This window comes from Boleophthalmus pectinirostris, unplaced genomic scaffold (genome assembly GCF_026225935.1).
Source record: "Boleophthalmus pectinirostris isolate CB_2022bp ecotype Guang Dong unplaced genomic scaffold, ASM2622593v1 HiC_scaffold_3, whole genome shotgun sequence".
NCBI lineage: Eukaryota > Metazoa > Chordata > Actinopteri > Gobiiformes > Gobiidae > Boleophthalmus > Boleophthalmus pectinirostris.
The window spans coordinates 40,773,737-40,789,425 of record NW_026571299.1 but is presented as its reverse complement, the minus strand read 5'-3'; the positions used below and the strand labels follow the sequence as shown (position 1 = coordinate 40,789,425).

At 40.4% G+C, this 15,689-nt stretch overlaps 1 protein-coding gene across 3 annotated transcripts in view; it reads right to left on the bottom strand.

Moving 5' to 3' along the window:
• Positions 1-15,689, bottom strand: part of arhgap46a (Rho GTPase activating protein 46a) — a 30,718-nt gene that overhangs the window by 10,348 nt on the left and 4,681 nt on the right. For 2 of the 3 annotated variants that reach the window (XM_020935860.2, XM_020935861.2), the window contains exon 2: positions 10,386-10,889. In XM_020935860.2, the coding sequence (XP_020791519.1) occupies positions 10,386-10,889 (504 nt within the window). Of the gene's footprint in view, positions 1-60; positions 243-10,385; positions 10,890-15,689 lie in introns of those variants that run through there. The other variant, XM_055160568.1, reaches the window with a different exon arrangement.

The window sequence follows — 15,689 nt, the reverse complement described above, 5'->3', positions numbered from 1 at the left end:
CCACAACGAAACTTCCTGAATAAAAGTTTCAGGCAGGTAATAGGGCCAAAGCAGGCTTACCTTCCATGCACTCCTAACATTCAGTAGTGTGACAAATTGGATCGCAATTGATCACCTTCTGTTCTTGTTAAATCCAAATGTAAACACACATCAGTGCGGCTACTGCTCAAAGGCTTCCCTTATTATCCAGGAACAACTAGTCAGTGGAGAGTTGAAGGCAGTAACGGTAGGCAGGAAAAGAACGCACAGTGGTGGGAGGTAGAGAGGGAGGGGGAGGGAGAGAAAACAGACGAGCCCCTCCTCTCCACACGTCTCAAGAACAATGGTCCACAACAATTCCCCTGGGGTCTACGAGCTAACGGCTGACTTCCTTAAAATGCTGCTGGTTTAAATTGAGCTTCTGTTTGGACCTGGTTTTTACCTCTGGCCAATGGACAACTTTAAACTTAAAACTTTACAGTCAAGGTTGGTTTCCTGGTTTTAAAGCACAGCACTATATCTACTAGATAAGCTTGTATATGGAATGGATTTCAATACTAAATGTGTAATTGGCACAACTACAATTCTTTTATTAACTAGAGCCCGACCGATATGGATTTTGTTGTGACCGATATGAAACCGATATAATGGGAGTTGGAGCTGCTGATAGCCCATATAATCGCCGATATATTTAGTGATGTAAAAATTCACTGTAAATCTTGAATTGATTAAAAAACTTAGGTTTGGCTCTAGTGGATTCTAAATTGGGTTTATTTAGGCAACATTTATTGTTATTTTGACTCTTTACATCATATTTACATACAGTAGATTGGCCTAATGGCATTTTTGCATCACATTCTAGCTACTGTTACTGTCACTGCTAGTGATGGGTATTCCAGTTTTTTTTTTTTTTTTTGGAGAACCGGCTCGGCTCACTAAAGCAACTGGCTCTTTCGGCTCCCAAGTGACTCTTGAGATGGTTTTGTTGCAAGCAGGACTAAACCAGAACTGAACCAGGACTGAGTGTCGGGACTCGGTTTCTATCTCTCTCAAGCCCAAGATTAGTCCTGGTTTATTCATTTTATGCTGAACTGCAGCCAAATATGCACTTTTTTATCCTATGCACACGCAGATTTCTGAAAGTTTCGTTTTCAGCCGCTGCTGCTGTCAAACTACGGGTCTACAAGCGGCATGAAGAGAAAAAGTGAGAAAAAGAGAAAACACGGCTCCCAATAAGAAACACGCTCCCGTTGTTCGCTTCAAAGAGTCGGCACTAAGAGCCGCTTCGATCGCGACCGACCCATCACTCCTAGCAATCCCTATTAGCCTTTAGTCGTAAAAATGTGCGCACCGCGGTAATTAATTATATGCATAAATGTGGATCATTCACAGCTCATTTACATATCAATACTGGTCCAGTAACAAATATACAGCCAATATAGTCACTTTACAATAGACCAATAGAAAACAGCCTGTTTATGTGCGGGAGCTACAGCAGCTAATCACTAACAAAACCTAAACTAGCTTCAAAGTCGATGTATTCCAACACTCACCGCTCACACAGGCTCCTCCTCACATCACAAGTCTGCACTAATAAATGTCCTTTTAATCCAGACTCAAACCGATTGTCCGAAAAAGAAAATAATCTCAGTGTTGCACACGGCTGCGGGTGTAAACAAACACACGCGAGTGAAGTGACGTCACTCTGGTGGTGTGTTCAGGGACAGTACGGACACAGACACAGACAAATTACACCGTAGATAAATACTGATGCGGAGCCACATATTAGGACATTTATCTGTCTGTAAATTGGATTAAATGAACATAATGTAGAGAGTCTAAGCTTTATAATGAGGTATAACATGCCAACGTGAAATATCGGCCCATATCAGCAAGCATATCGGCCGATAGCTGATATGTCTCCAGGTGCCCATATTGGCCGATAATATCGGCCACCCGATATATCGGTCGGGCTCTAATATTAACTACTACTACTATACTAACCACAACTACTACAGCCTTCATGTGTCTTCTAAAGCCCCTCCTGATTTTCACAAACCACTTTGCGAGGCCTTGGCACAGCACCAACACCTCCCAATCAGACGCTTTACTACAACAAATAAAGAGACAGACAGCCGCGTGTGAAGACAGGGGCCTCTGATAAGTTTGGGATGCACTGCTATTTAGTTGTTACAAGCTGGTGTGGTTAAACAAGGCTGTGTGGCTGACAGCTGTAGATGTGAGAAACCACTGTTTGTGGTGTATGCTTTGTCACTTCAACAGGATGGGACAGATTTGGAAGCGATGTGCCCACCACCACAGGCCCCTGCTAACAGTTTAACACTGGTCCGTTATGATGATGCAGGAAATGTGAAGGCGTTTCTTCAGCCATGGGACAACATAGCTGGACCGCACAAGTCAAAGCACAATAATTATGTTCCTCTTGATGTTTGTCAAGTAAATTAACGGCTGGTACACATGATCTTGTTATAACATTCTATGATATGGATCTGTTTTTTCATGGTGTGACCAATATGGTCACTAACCCTTGGAAAACAAAAGTGAGTACCATTTCCTGTCTAGGGTGATCCTACTAAAGGTCTAGGACAAGACTTCTCCATACAATAGACAAACAGGAAATGCCTATTGCAAGATTCACACAGGATGGACCGATCTGCTCAATATTTTAGCTCTTTCATGTCATATTAAAAAGGTCATAGATTTGCCAAAAGTCCAGAATGGAAGTAATACAGTTAAAGAAATTGGCACATTTGTATATATAGAACATACTGTAGTATGTGTTTTGACAGTTTTGACCAGAAGATGCCACAGTTCTACAGGAAGTGTGAGAAGGGGCAGTTATACAGCCGAGGTTGAGAAGAGGGGGGGTGTGAGTGTAAATGAGCCCGGGTGGGGATTAGTCGTGGGAGAGTGCAGCGAGAGAAAGAGCGTGGAGCCCAGCATTCCAGTCATTCAGGGGCCTCAGTCTGAGCAGTGGAGGAGCCTCACACAATGCATGGCTGTGCCATCGTCACGGCGACGCCTTCTTCAAACGGCAGCAGCAGGGGGTGGACAGATGAGCGTAAAGGCCATATACAACCTTCAGAGTCGGTCATGCAAACACATTCTTACGCAACACTCACCAGACGCATGCGCTATAATATCAATGAGAAAGTTGTTTACAAAAGGTGTGTTAGCAGCAGCCTACTCAACAGGTGTTTACTGATGTTAGCATAAGGTGGGGATAGAATAATCTTCTGTTCTAGAAGGAATATACATCACAAAACATGAAACTATCTTCGGTCACAAACCACGTCAGGTAATAATTTCCATTTAAGACATATAACCAAAGCACAATTCAAAAAATGTTTTAGTTTCTGGAATGTGCGCTAATGTACTGACAAACTCAGTCTTTCAGAGCCTAGGGCTAGCATGTGAGCACTTCAGACGATGGAGAAACCAGAAAATAAAGTTAGAGGCCTCTTTAGAAACTGCAAAGTTAATCAGATTGCCTTCTGGGGTAGCAAATTGACTTAAGGTCAGCATATTTCAATTAGTCTAGCAGCTCTCATGTCCCACACTGAACACACAGTTCTATAGGTAAGATCTGACCGCCAGTGTGGTCAGGTTGTCTCAATCAGCCGCTAAATATACTGTAGGGAAGCTCCTGTCAGCAGATGCTCTGTCTCTACTTTCTTCCCTGCCTGAAATAAGTGCATAGGAAAAGCCATCAGCTCAGTCACTTTGGTAGATATGGTTATAGATGTTCTTAAATAAACCCACTGGGAATGACAGCCTTACAAAAACAGTGCTTATTATTAACACGGCTGGACAGGAAAAGGATATGAGGTCTTCTGCTCTGAAAACACCTCCCCACCAAAGACCATTGGGGCTTGCCGTGTGTTTCTTCTAACGGAAGGAAATGAGGACGACAAAGACAATTCAATGAAGACAATCTATTTATCACCAAATGAATAAACAAAAAACAAAATGCCTGTAACAAAACTTGAAGGTTACTGTGTTTTAAATTCATAACAGAGAGTAGGCCTGTCATGATAAAAATGTTTGAAGTATGATATATTGCTAAAAAAATGCTATTATGCCACTGACATAACTTCAAAGCAAGATTTCCCCCAAAAAACTGTTATATGTACATCATTGTTGAATGAATGTAAGCTAAAATGCATATATGAAAAACTTCATGAGTCATACAAATGATTTATTCAAGCATCTTGAGCTCAAATCATTATATAGTACAGAAAAATAACAAAAAGTTAATCAAAAGTATCCACAATAAATAAACACTGACCCCAAAAGATAATGTATCATATATTGAATAAGTCGGTATAGTAATTACAGGGCCTACACATGAGATGATGCCCTAACCCAAAATGTTGAACAGATACACTACTGATACTGAAACACCACAGTTCCTTGAAACAGCTGTTGTGAGTGGAGTATAAAATCGTTGCTGAAGCATAAAATTGAGGAAATAGTTGGCAGCCTCAGAGACACCTTGAGGACCAGCTGCCCTGGGACAGCTGAAGCAGTCCGAGCCAGCATGTCTCCTCTGTGCGTGTCTGAGTGGCTCCTGCACTCTATCCCTGGAGCGCGCTGGGCTGGGCCTCGGGAGCAGCTACTAGAGTTGCAGTTCAAGTGACAGGACCAGGCCAAACCCTGCTGGATTCCACAGAGATCAGCAGCAGGAATTCAAAAGAGGAACTCTGATCTTATTACAGCATGTTTCACATAATGCCTATTGAAATGACTGCAATAAGGGAACAAAATGGAGAGAACAAAGTGAACCATAACATTGAATTTGTGAGATTCCAATGCCTATCCCATTTCTCTTTTTTCAAGAATCAATGTGCCATTTTAGTGCTATAATAGTTGTGCATTTGTCTGTATTATACCAATATACTTATTTACAATATGCTTGAATACCCGCCCAACTAACAAGGATAACAGCAATTTTGTACCATGTATTTAGAACCTACGCATTTCAGATTTGTGAATGGTTACAAGAAGGCTAATAGTGCTGCAATTGCATAAAGAAAAGCAAGTATATAGGTTTAATCTATTTATAGAAATTGAAATATAATGTTTTGGCATTTATTCTTCTACAACAATAATGGAAGGGATTGTATTCTAGATTGTTTTATAAAATAATAGGCTTAACATCTGGTATATTTTCTAAGAATAACCTTCAATTAGTAAAATAAACATGGTTAATGTTGGAACACTGTACTGTACTCTTAAGTGGATGGTGGTAAGCCTGTGTGGATACAAGACACCTGTTTGCTGGGTGAGTCAGCTGAGTGAGCCAACAAAACGCTCTAGGCCTGTTCATGTGGTGACACTGGTTTTCATGAACACTGGACAAACTCCAAAGTCCCACGGCACCAAAGCAAGACAGCCAGTGTCCAAACGATATCCAAACAAAAGACGCACATAAAAGTGGGACTCTGTAATCTAGATCTGGAGAGGACCCAGAGCTCTGCCTTATAAGACCCAGAAAGAAAAAAAAACAGACAGACCAAAGCACTAAGGCACATAACTAGATCACAAGTTCAAGGGGAAGAGAAGGGGAAAATCTATTATAAAGCACCGTAAAAGTCCATATGAAAGCAGTTAAAAATGAGCTTACCACGCTGGGTCTGAGGAGATAAAACCACTCTTTCCATGGCCATCTAATTGGTGGGCCAGATATCTTCAGAGTAACAACATAAAAGGTGTTTAGAGCAGACAATGTAGTAGTGTCAGTAAAATGCCAACGTTTTAATGACACTGTAAGACTTGACTCATACATGTAAAGCTACTCAAAGAAAAGGTGTTTGAGCTCTTTTAGCTTTCATAATTGCTTAAATTTAAGTTGTGAAAATCCCTAAATATATATCCCTGAAAGAATGGAGCATTTGTTTATCTATTTAAGTGAATCATTGTTCTTAATGTCTCGTTTTTAATGTGAAGAGGTAATTGTGCAAAAAGCGGTGTAATGTAATGAAGTAAAAGTAGTAGAGGTACTGTACTTAACATTTTACAGTTGATACTTTTTATTTTACTACATTTACTACATTTGAGGAAGGGTATCTGTACTTTCTATTACACTACTTTTTTCAAGGACTGAAATGTAAAAGTATTTTTCATGATAGTTTAAGACCTGTTGAAAAGGCAGAGGGGTTATTTTTAACATTTGAACAAAAATATACAAATAAAAACAACTAAAACTATTAATTGTTTCTGCTGAACAAAATTCTGCACAAATCTGTATCAAAAGCACTACACTTGAAGCCTTATAAGACCTCAAAGTATGCACAAAATACTTTTATTTTTTATTCTTTAAGTACATTTTAAAACTGGTACTTTAATATTACTTCAGTATTTTTTGTTCCGATCTTTGTACTTTTACTCAAGAAAATTTGATATACCAACCAACAATGCTGCGTAAAGGGCAAAGTTTACACAGGCCAGTAATCAGGAAAGATGAGGTTTAAGTGTCTAATGTCAGCCTGGCTGCACCACATGATTACAGGTCTCAATGAGAAGGCACACACAAGTCTTTCGGTATCATTTGCTGTCCTGGCCAATTCAACAACACCCCTAAACTTCCTGCAGTAGAGAAAGCTCTTAGTTGCCCCTGGAGGCACAACAAGGTTTAATCGAGGCCTTTGTTCCTTTTAGTGGTGCACTGAGAAGACAAAAGAGCTCAGTGACCCTCACGTGAACCACTCCTGATTGCCCCAGGCCGATTGGAGAAGGGATAAGGTAGCAGTCATCTGTGCTGGGCAAAGTAAAATATACAATACAGAAATTACATGTCACTTTTCATTTGAATTTGGATATTGTCAGTGTTGGGGAGTAACAGATTACATGTACCGGAGTTACGTAATCAGAGTACAAATTATGAGTAACTGTATTCGGTTACAGTTACTGTTTCAGTGAGTGGTAATTGGATTACAGTTACTTTGTTGAAATAATAATCCCTTTTTGTTTTTTTTCGGTAATTCCACTCACTGGCGGACAATAAACCAGTTCTAAAACCAGGTCTAAAGCCAAGTCTAAACTGAGGTCCAAACCCAGGTCCAAATCAGGTCTAAACCATGTCTAAAAAGGACTAAAACCAGGTCTAAACCAGGTCTAAACTAGGACTAAAACCAGGTCTAAACCAGGTTTAACAGGACTAAACCATGCTGCATGGACCATGTCTCCTCGTCTTCTATCAATAATACCTATAATTCGGTTAAGTAAAGTCTGGGCTTTTTATTTTCTTTTAGCAGACAAAACTTCTTATGTGAAGATTTCCTCATCTTTGTTTCTCTACAGCAACTGAAGTAATCCAAAGTATTCAGATTACGTTACTCACTTTAAGTAATTTAATGGATTCTGTTACAAACTACATTTTGGGATATGTAATCTGTAATCTGTAGGGGAATACATTTTAAAAGTCACCTTCCCAACACTGGATATTGTCCTCTAGGATTTAATGACAAGATAAGCAGCCTGGGATTGGGGGTGAAGAGTGGGATAAGGCATTCAGAAAATTATCAGAGCCAGGAACTGATCTCAAAACATTGCAGGCAGAACAGAACCCCTCGGCTTTGTAATGCAGCCGTATAGCTGACTGTATTCTAAGCGGGTGGTTTTGAAACAGTGGCATATAGAATTATTCTGGTAGTTTGTGAGAACCTCTGGAGGTTTACGGTTTGTCATTTGGAGTTAATTTTATCCAACTTTTTGTTCTCCTTTGGGTAAGTCCCTGGTTCCAGCTACTGTAGTGATGGTTGTTCTAACCTGGTTTAGCCCTAATTTAGACTTTGAATTGTCCACATATAGACGTTTGGATCTGTCAGTACTAAGAAAACCAAATCTTTTCTTTGAGAGTCAATTCCTACACTTTAAAAGACCTCCAAGACAAACCACCAGAGTATTATCTAGTATTAAAGTTAGACAGCTGCACTATTAGGCTGCCACACTCCAGTCTTTCATTTTATGCATGCTTTAAGAAAGGACACACCAAACAATCTTTTCCTCTTCTGATACGATGCCAATACTTCGGCTTTAAGTATCTGCAGATATCTGATATTGACCAATACTAAGGCAGAGACTGAAAACAGAATTTATTTCCTTAAAAAAATAAACAAAGGATCATAAAATATTAGCCAAATGTGCTTTATAACTGTTATTCATCATTTAAAGTAATTACAGCTCTGACATTTTTTTAATTATGAGATGCTTTGGGCTAACATTGGTCAGCAAATTGTCTTATTACACCAATGTATACACTAAAATGGGAAATCTGTGGAACCAATATCCAATCTACCAAATCTTCAGTAATGTTTAGTAATCTTTCAGTATCGTATTGTTGCATCTCTAGCTTTAAACAACATGTGTTTCCGTCATCAAATTCACTCCACACAAGAATGACATGCTAGGTAAGTTGGGTACTTCCCTGATGAGCTCCTCAAAGTCCCTGAAAACTCACAGGACATGTGATAAGCCTCTGCCAATGAGTAACTGATTTTGGCACAAGTGTGATCTCATGCTTTCATTCCCAACAAGCATGAGCACATATGATGAATTCAGGGGTCAAAGGCAGCTCTTAACTTTCTCGGTCAGAACGATACAGAGGGTGTGTTGTGTGGAAACTCTTCTATCTGCATGAGCACAGTTATTTATAGCTGGGAACAAAAGGAAAGCCTGTTTGATGAACTCAGAGCTCCATGTAATGAAAAACAGCATTGTTTGTTTTGAAAAAGGTCAGAAGTTAGTGACTTCTCATCTCTGTTTGCAAGTCAACACAAGTAAAAATGCTTACTGGAAAAATTATAGGGGAAGTTGAAACAAGTAAAGTGACAATGAAATGTGTGGACAGAATAAGTACTTTATAGGCAATTAGTAAACCTCAATCAACCATTACTCTCCCAACCCCAACTTCCACATCAACACTTCTGATGATAAATATAGTGCCAGTGAAGTGAAGTGCAGTGAAGACAAGTCTGCCCAAGGCTGTCAGATTTTGAAGTGTAATATATGCTACAGAAAATATAAAAAACGATAAGAGCAAAATTTGTTTATATTACTGATACAATACGTTTCCCAGCTTACATTTATGGAATGACAAGGCAATATAGTAATTATCTCGACGGGGTTATGTCCAGCACAGCACTTTGTTTTCACTCATTTTGAGCAGTCACATTCCATCGTCAATGTGTGTATTCTGTGCTGGTTTTTAATTACCTCTAAGAGATGGTGGAAACTGGTGAGCATGTGAGGAACCATATGGCTAAGTGGGATATCAAGCCCCTATGGCTGAAGAATACAGCTGGCTATTGTTTTCAACGCAGAGAAAGGGTTCTGGGAAAGGTTGAGTCACTGGGGTGAGGTGAGTCTCAGTAGGGAGCTGAACATCCACAGCACATAGCAGAGGTAACAGTACCAGCCACATGTACGGTCATTCAACAGCCATGTCTGACCAATTAGTTCCCCTTAAGACTTTGTGTGTCCCACAAGATTGAAAGGTCAGAGGACAAGCCTAACGGTCAAAGAGTCCCAGGTTCAGCTTAAAGAAACTGGAGAAGCAAAGTCACCACAGCAAAGGCTCCTCACATCACCAGAACTTCTACATGTTTATAGCCCCCTGGAATGTAGCAGTTCTGCTTGTTATTAACAACAGACAAAACTCTCTCTCACATGGCTCTTATGAACAGGCATTAAAGCTCTTTGCTGAGAGAGGCGTTGCATTCTGGGATGGCCTGGAGCCTGAATTTGTTTTAGGAAAATGAAATAAGCGTTGAATCGGAGGAGGCCGCGGTGAGTACACAGAAGGACTTTAAGCTTCAGTGGACATGTGCCAGGGGAAACAGCAGTGGCACGTCTGGAATCTGAGTTGGAGGGAAGAGACTGTAGTTTGGAGCAGACCGCAACGCCAAACACATGATGGGATCACTGAATGACTTACTGTTGGAGGTCGTTTTGCACCAGAAGCAGCAGCTACAGGGCAAATGTTGTGTTCTCCATTTCAGATCAGCTTTTTCTCCTCATTTGGTATCCATTTACATAAGTGCTTGAGCATGGCTCAAAGATGGCAATAACGTAACATACAAAAGGAAATGTACAGATAAGACAGACATTTGAAATGCAGGAGCACACTGCGATTGTTCTAAACAGGCACAATTCAAACTCATTCAAAGAAATCTCAGCAAAAACATTTGAAAGTTATTAAAACAAACAGATAACAGTAGCTAATTTTCCCCATTGGCCTTTCCTCCTGCTACTCGTGTAGCTCCATTGTGTCAAAAAGCGGTTCTGTGATACAGTGAGTTGAGAACACGTCAGATGTAGTCAAGTGTAATATCTGTCCATTTATAGTATTTATTTGACACAAAACCCATGCAGGGAGACCTTACCTCTGTGTGTCTTTGCTGCTCTCTGTGTTGAGCTCCACACTGCTGCCATCCCCTTGTGACCTGCTGTCCACTGAAGGGTCAAGCTCAGGATGGGTGGCCTCCTCGGGGGCGTCTTGACTTTTAGCTAGGGTGTCTATCTCCTCCTCTGATAGAGGATTGCTCCGGTCCTGACTGCCCATGCTGCTGATGCTGCCTGTGGTCCCATGTGGGGCTCCCTGGAGAACTCCTCCCGCTCTCTTGGCCTCTGTGCTGCGCTTCATGGCCTGGAGCTGCGACAGGGGCACAATGTCTGCCCCCTGAGGCCGGTGCCAAACAGTACGACGACCAGTGGAGTTGTAATAGTAAAAGCGTCCACTGTTGGGGTCAAACAGCTCCCACCACTGGTTCCCATCGGCCTGGCGGACAGGTACTCCAGAAGGAGGTTCCCAGCCACACTCACCAGTGATGAGGTTCACATACATCCTCTCACGAGAGCGTGGCTCCAAGATCTCCACCCAATCAGAGCTGAAGAATGGATATACAAACAGCGAATTAATAATGGCACAAATAATCTAGCTAAAGAATGCAAGTCCATTTACCCAGTATTTATGAACATGTTATCCACAACTTATGATCTATTCATAATAAATACAAGAAATGTGTATAAATAAATACATCATTTGATAGCAGGAACAAAGAGCAAAAAAATAACAATAGCTTTTATGGGTGCCTTAAGTAAACACAGTCCCATTGGTAATAATGCTATAATAATCCTTTATCTTAACAGAAATGCATATTGTTAATTTTAACATGTTTACATTATAATCTAAACACAGCGGGTTTCAATAACATCCTAATGCAAGGCGACATGCAGTTAGCAACTCACACAGTTTGATAAATAAAGAAGTTTAAATCTCTGCCCTTTCCCATATGGCTACAGTGTCAATATTTGTGTCCCCTATGAGCTGCCATCTGTAGAAAGGCTCTGTTAGCAGTGATATCATCTCTGTTAAATATGAAATGCTGGTGGGTAAGTGTCCCAGAATATGAGGACAGGTGGACCATCACAGTGGGACAACAGGCCTGGAGTCAGCAGAGCACGGACAGAAGCATACGGTGTTGTCAGAGCAGCCAGTGCAAACAGTATTGAGCCCTAACTACAGAGTGGCAACAGCCAACTCAGCACTCTACCCACAGCAACAAGAGGGAGTCCACCAGTGGGCCAGAGTAACAGGGGCTATGATGAAAGGTTCGAAGACATAAAAAGAAAAATAATCACATGTCTTGGCCATGTGAATAGAGAAGATCCAAACAGAATTTAAATGCTTGGAAGACTGAATACTAAAATATTATTATGTATAGGCTTATCAGTCTAGTTTGGACATTTATCAGAATTATTTGTCAGGTGATGGGTTCTTTTAGATGACAAATAAATCATATTTGTTGAGCTAGTTGACTGATGTGTAGATTCAACATTAAGACAAAATATCAGATTTAATTAAATATATTTTCTATTTTACACTTATTTAGTATTCATGTGCTAGGAGTCAGCTATGGCCAACCTGTAGGACAATAAAAGGGTGTGAAACCCCATTTGTATAAGTGTTAACTCAAGCAGTGGCCGCTTCTAAAATAGACCTAACTTTGGTGCCAGTCTGGTGCCCAGGTTACAGTGTCACACTATAAACAAGAGTTCAGAGGATTACGGTAAATAACAGCTGCTGCCTGTTTAAACAAATAGGTAACAGGTAAAATACTGGTGCTAAAAGATCACACACTTAAATGCACCGGTAATAAAAAACAAAAAGAGCCACCAACTATGTCTATTGCCGAAACACATAATATCTAAACACAGTGAGCAGACAAAGATTAAAGCCAATTTAATCAAGCACCTTTCCACTGTATCATTTTTGGACAATAAAAGCCATAGGAGATGTTCACACAAGAACTAACCATGTGTCAGAGTGTTGTATGCTGGGAGGCCATCTGCTCTGATCCCTCACACCCGGTTCACTTGACTACACTTTATCCCACACCAAGAGAAAGATAAGAGTTAGAACAGCTTCCTCAGTCTTTACAAGTCTTATAATGTTTTGGTATTACAATGCAGCAACAGTATGCAAATATGCTTCTGTGCTAATATTAAAATGTTAAAAAATTAAAATGTAACAGCTTACTACGGCAAAGTCCAAGACACATCGATTAATACAAGAACACAAATAACAGCAAGAATACAGAAGATCTCTGTGCTACTTTGTCAAAGCTGAAATGATATTTAGAGTTACCCCAGCTGTGAATTATCCATCAAGCAAATTCTAAGTTAAACCCTGAGCCTCCATGTAAATATATTGATAAGACGCAGGGCCATGTCAGAAGATGTCTCCCGGAGTGATTAGATTTGCAACACTTGAAGGGCGGGAAGCTTTTGCAAAGAAAGCCGCATTGTAGGCTGAGGCCAAACAGTCAGTACCACCCTGCACATACCAGCGCCTTTATCCTTTTAGCTTTCAGAGAGGAGGCATTCCCGCATTTAGAAATGGATCAGTGTTGCTTGCATTCCTTATCGTTAAGCTATTGCAAGCTATATGATCAGTATATAGCAGTAATGCGCAGTTTTCTGTGAGCTACAACCTTTAGTCTCAAAAGAAGGCATTGTGTTTTTCAACCAAATTCCTCCATAGTGATGACACCAAGGAAACCCACTTAACATTTTAACTGAGCGCGACTGGCAATACTGAACAACCCGACAGGAAGGCGGGTTTTGAGGGTCAGCTGCAAAGGCCATGGCTGGTGGGTTTGGGTGGATGGGGTGCTCTGATTGCGTAAGAACTCGTCCCTCTAGGCAAATAAACAACTTTTAGAGCTGAGAGCTGGCCTGCTGAGCTGTGTTGACACAACCAGATAGGCAGGAAGAAGACTGGTGAGCACTGGGCATTCGTGGAACATCACTTTTTTGCTGTACTGAAACATGAAAGACGAATAATAAAATATTTTGGTCGAATAACTAACATTTCTGTCCATAAATAAAAACAAATATTGGGCTAGATACTATACTGAATAGCAACTTATTTTTCATCAATAATTTTTATTCCAAAACTGAGAGTTCAGCTGAATTTAATGAGATAAATACATTCAACATGAATAAAACATATATAAATTTAAATTGTGTGAAAAGTAGAAAAATAATACACTTGTATATCCTGTTGGAAAGTACACTTTAGAGACAATACAGCCTATATTGCAACTATACTATACAATGCTGAAAATGTAAAAATAGTCCAAGATATGAATTTAAGACAAAACTCTTTAGTGGACAATAGTGGTGCTATAGACACCTCAGTCAAGTCTGCCTCGCAAATGTTCATAAATGGTTTGGAATGTTGAGTGCAGCACCTTGGCAAAGTTTCAAATTTTGTATTGATATAAAATGAACTTATTTACTCACTCTGTGCAAGTACAGACTTGTTTCATAGATGGCAAAGCTCAAGAAACAAAGTTGAATTTGACTCTACTGTTGTGACAGAGAAGTGCTTTGTTCCCTTTTGGGGTTAAGAATTCGATTGGGTCAGTGTTAATATAGTGTGACTGGAAATAAAGCTTGACAAATTATCAAGAAAAAAATGTCAGCATGAGGCCCCAAGAAAGTCCTATACAATACAAAGTGCAGTTGTGTGACTTCTAAATGTACCTGATAAGAATAAATGCTTCGCCACTCAAGAACATTTTACAGTTGGCCCCAAAAATAACTGTCAAGTGAGAACAGTTTCCCTGAGCGATGGAAACAACAGAATATAGCTCATGGAATCTGCTCCATTGTTTCAACCCAAAGCCAAATTGTAAATGGCACTTTTCCCGGCAACGGTAAACACAGGTCTGGACAATGGATTCAGTGGAAACATACGGACTTGTATCACTGTGTGCCTTGGGGATCGCAAACAGACACCAGGGAGGCAGAGGATTTCATTACAAAGTTAAACTGACAGAGAAAACAAGATTGTGATCTGTGTAGAGTAGATCTGTACGTAAACCATAGCACTAGAGTGAGATAGTAGTAATGGCTGTAATAAAGACGCATGCTTGGTTGGTGTTGGGGCATTTCTTTTATCTGCCATTACCACTAAATGGTGTAATACTAGTGCAGCTGTGAAATTGTATCTGTGTTTTTATTGTAAAAAGTAGACTGCCACAAACTGAGACAAGAGATTTTGGATGTGGATTTTAGAAAAAGAAAAGAATGTTATCACCTTGAAAGACTGTATAAAGGAGTGGACAAGGGGAGTGTGATGACTCCTATTGCACTTGCCGGCCTCGATGAGCTTCATTTGGCTGAAGCTAGTTATAGGGGTGAATATGGAGTCAATCGCAAGAGCAACAAAGTGCCAAACAGGATAATGTACCAAAATTACTACGACACTGCTAAATCCTACGTGTATCACAGACTAACAAAATTAAATTGAATAAAGTAAGTAAAGAGAAATGGGTGGCGGTGGTGGTGCTGGAGATTGATCGGCAATATAGTTTTTCTTCAACAAAAAGTTAAAAAGCACCACCATCACAACTCAAACCCAGGTGAGAGTGAAGCCAAACTCTGAGAACCAGCTGTGGTGCCCTTTTCCACTGCCTTCTCTTGTATGGTAACCTCTAACCTTCTTCAACAACAGCCTATTCTGAGCTGCTGCCCGCAACTGTCCCTTGTGGTGTACATTCTCACAGAGCCTGCCATTCATCTGTGAAACCTTAGTGCACTGTTCACAGGCAGGGCAACAAGTGCCAGCCCTGAGCCGCCCTAACCGCTGGATATACAGAGCAGCCATTTTCTAGCAGTCATACAGCACTGAAAACTGATGGCTCCAACAGGTTCAAAACTATTCAAATAGACCAACAGAGAAATCAATCGTAACAAGAGCATACAAGCTGCAGCCTGCATCTTGCAATAGGCCAAGGCAAACTGTTGTTTGATTATACGTTAATGACGTCCATACCCCTTGCTAGCTAGGAAACCCTGTTTTATCTAAATATGGTTAAACGCCACAGCAGTGAAGAGCTAGTAGCTGTGACTAAGGGGGATCATGACATTAAAGCAAGCAATCTGCTTAATGAAATGAAAAGGACAGCTGATGTAGCATGAGAAATGGAAACTAACCCGACAACTATTCACAGCCAAATAAATAAGCCAATCTTGTGACAGGTTATGCTATATAATTGTTAAAATAATAAACATTATCACAACTCTAAAGTCTAACACCTTTCACATACACGTACATAATAAAGACCTCAAAATGAACCCCGGCACTCTGGAGTGACGCTCTGCCAGGATACTGTTGT